Source organism: Solanum tuberosum, unplaced genomic scaffold (genome assembly GCF_000226075.1).
Source record: "Solanum tuberosum cultivar DM 1-3 516 R44 unplaced genomic scaffold, SolTub_3.0 scf00304, whole genome shotgun sequence".
Lineage (NCBI taxonomy): Eukaryota > Viridiplantae > Streptophyta > Magnoliopsida > Solanales > Solanaceae > Solanum > Solanum tuberosum.
In genome coordinates this window covers 460,668-463,511 of record NW_006239227.1, presented here as the reverse complement: position 1 = coordinate 463,511, position 2,844 = coordinate 460,668, and the positions used below count along the sequence as shown (strand labels likewise).

The following is a 2,844-nucleotide window of genomic DNA, read 5'->3' as shown; positions in this document are numbered from 1 at the left end:
AGTAAGAAACAAAGTGTGGTTGCTCGATCTAGTGCAGAATCAGAATATCGAGCAATGGCGACAGCAACTTGTGAGCTAGTTTGGATCAAACAGTTGCTGGGAGAACTAAAATTTGGCGAAATTGATCAGATGGAACTTGTGTGTGACAATCAAGCAGCTCTTCATATCGCATCAAATCCAGTGTTTCATGAAAGGACTAAGCACATTGAGATTGACTGTCACTTTGTCAGAGAAAAGATACTCTCAGGAGATATTGTTACGAAATTTGTGAAGTCAAATGATCAACTTGCAGATATCTTCACCAAGTCCCTCACAAGTCTTCGTATTAATTACATCTGTAACAAGCTAGGTACATATGATTTGTATGCACCAGCTTGAGGGGGAGTGTTAGAATAGAAATATGTATATATTCCTATTTAGAATAGGAAGAGGAATAGGAATAGGAATCCTAGTTAGAAAAGGATTTCAATGTATATGTATTGTCTATAAATAGGGTCTCAATGTAACAATTTAGATACACAATTCAATATTATTTTTCCCATATATTTCTCACATTTTCCACTAACTACTTTTGTCATCCCTCTGATTAAAGTGACCAAACCTTTTATGCCATATGTTTCTACATGTTTGTGAAGTACTAGTATAAGCATGCTCAACTATTTCTCTCAATCAACTAAAACATTTTTTGCTCATTTTGACACAATAATTCTATTCCAAAAGGGTCAGAGACAACAGATTCACAATTCTTAAAATACAGTGAAAAATTCTTTTCAAACATTTGTCCAACACTCAATAGATTTTGAATCATATCAAGTGTGTATAAAACACCTGAGATTGTTGAGACAGTCATTGTACCTCTACCTTTGACTTCTACGGCCTCACCATTCCCACTTTTACTTTGGATTTGTAAGTATCATCAAGGAAGCTGAGCATTCCCGCATCATTGCACAAGTGATGTGTGCAACCCCTATCGAAAAGCCAAGAAATTGGAGAATTCATTTGTTGAAAAGTATGAAACTGCAAAGAGTTACTCCTCATGTGCATCAACAACTTCTGCTAGTTATATTTGCAAAGCTCTAGAGGCCTTTATTTTTTATTTGTAAACCTTGGATATGTTCCCCATCTTCTTACAGCTGTCGCATATAGGATCGGCTATCCACCACCAGTAGCAGTGCTTTTCCAAATGTGTTGTTTTTGCAATGTTTGCACGGAGGGAACTTCTCCTTTACATCTCCAATGTTATTTTCACCATCTTGCTTTCCCTTATTCTTTTGGTTGAACTTATGCTTCCCTTTACCAGAATATTGTTTTTGCACAGGGAAAGCTCCTTAAGTAAACTTGTCCTATCTCATAGTCCTTCTTTGCTCCTGTGCTTGAATAGCACTCATTAGTTCACCTAAGAATGTTTGCTTAGGTCCTTGGGTTCTTCAAGAGAGAAGATCTTAGATTCAAACCTCTCAGGAAGAGTTACAGGAACTTTCTACACAATCCATTTGTCTGTGTATTCTGTAACTTCTTCACCAAGAAACCTAATGTTATTAACAATTAAGGAGAGTTGATCTGCTTACTTACTGATTGTTTCATCCTCTTGCATATTCACAGACTCAAACTCTCTTTCAAGTTCAACACTAGCATTTGATGTGTTCTATCGCTACCTTGATATTCTATTTCAATTTGTCCCAAGCCTCTTTTGTTGTTTTACAATCAATGGTTCTATAGAAAATGGAATATGCCTCAAAATTCTGCATAAACGACTTGACTTTGGATTTCTTTACCTTCTCTACACTGTTGAATTTGATTTGAGCCATGGTAGGATTTACCGGTAGAACAGGTACTGATCAATCTTCTGTCACAGTTTCCCAGAGTCATAGGCTTCTAAAAAAGTTGGCATCTTCACAGACCAAATTTGATAATTTTATTGGTGAAAGTGAAAGGTGGAGTTATATGTAGGTTGTTGGATGTCATTTGTGTTGTAGGTTAAACTTTTTGGTCGTATAAGATCAACTAGAGCTCTGATGCCAGTGTTAAAACATAAACTCTCCTAAAACCGAATTGAAGTATAAAAGCACAAAGAATTCATTAAAATTTCAGCATATTTGAATTTATACAAGAAAAAGATAAAAATTTTCTATCTAGCAGCCACTTACAAAGTGGGTGAAAAACTGAATAAGTTAAGTGGATGTTTGTGTGATTGAAATTGACATAGTAACAATTATAATTGTGAAAAAGCTGAATATAGCCCCCAACATTGAAGGAGAAAACATACGATAACTAAGGAATGCAAATTCACCTTATTTGAATGTTGTGAACTGGCTCTAACAGGTGAACTGAGTTTCGAACCAAGATGCAACCTGTAGCTGATTATCGAAGGGCAGTTGCCAGAAAACGGGAAGTGGGTCGTCGGAAGATGAGAACTCCGGCACCGAGACAGTGAGTTCCCGGTGACCGGAGGATTGAGGAATAGAATTTGGAGAGTCCCCGCCATTGTGAGTGAACACAAAAACGGTACACTCAATTGGTGATTGAGAGTATGGTTGAGGAAAAGTTTATAAATGACATATATTCCCACTAAGCTAGGTTTGTGAATACATTTTCAAATATTTTTGTGGTGAAGTTTTAAAGTGTGTTTTGTAATTCTTTTTGAAAATCATATTTCACCTTTTTAAAGTCATGACATAACATTTATACACTTATAAATATTAAAAACATAATTTATAAGTTTGGTATAAAATTATTATTTCATGAGAAGCATGCATCATAACTTAATCAGAATCATATTACTCAATTTTTTCTGTATTTTCGTGCTACTTTTGTATTGATGTGGCACATTCAACCAAGTAAATT

The 2,844-nt window shown here is 35.4% G+C and overlaps 1 protein-coding gene across 1 annotated transcript in view; it reads right to left on the bottom strand.

The window, feature by feature from the left end:
* The window catches only part of LOC102583020 (probable sodium/metabolite cotransporter BASS4, chloroplastic), a 48,665-nt gene extending 46,091 nt beyond the window's left edge, over positions 1-2,574 (bottom strand). Inside the window, exon 1 of the mRNA XM_006359666.2 lies at positions 2,291-2,574. Coding sequence (XP_006359728.1) covers positions 2,291-2,485 — 195 coding nt within the window. The 5' untranslated portion in view covers positions 2,486-2,574. The remainder of the gene's footprint in view (positions 1-2,290) is intronic.
* Positions 2,575-2,844: the final 270 nt, after the last annotated feature.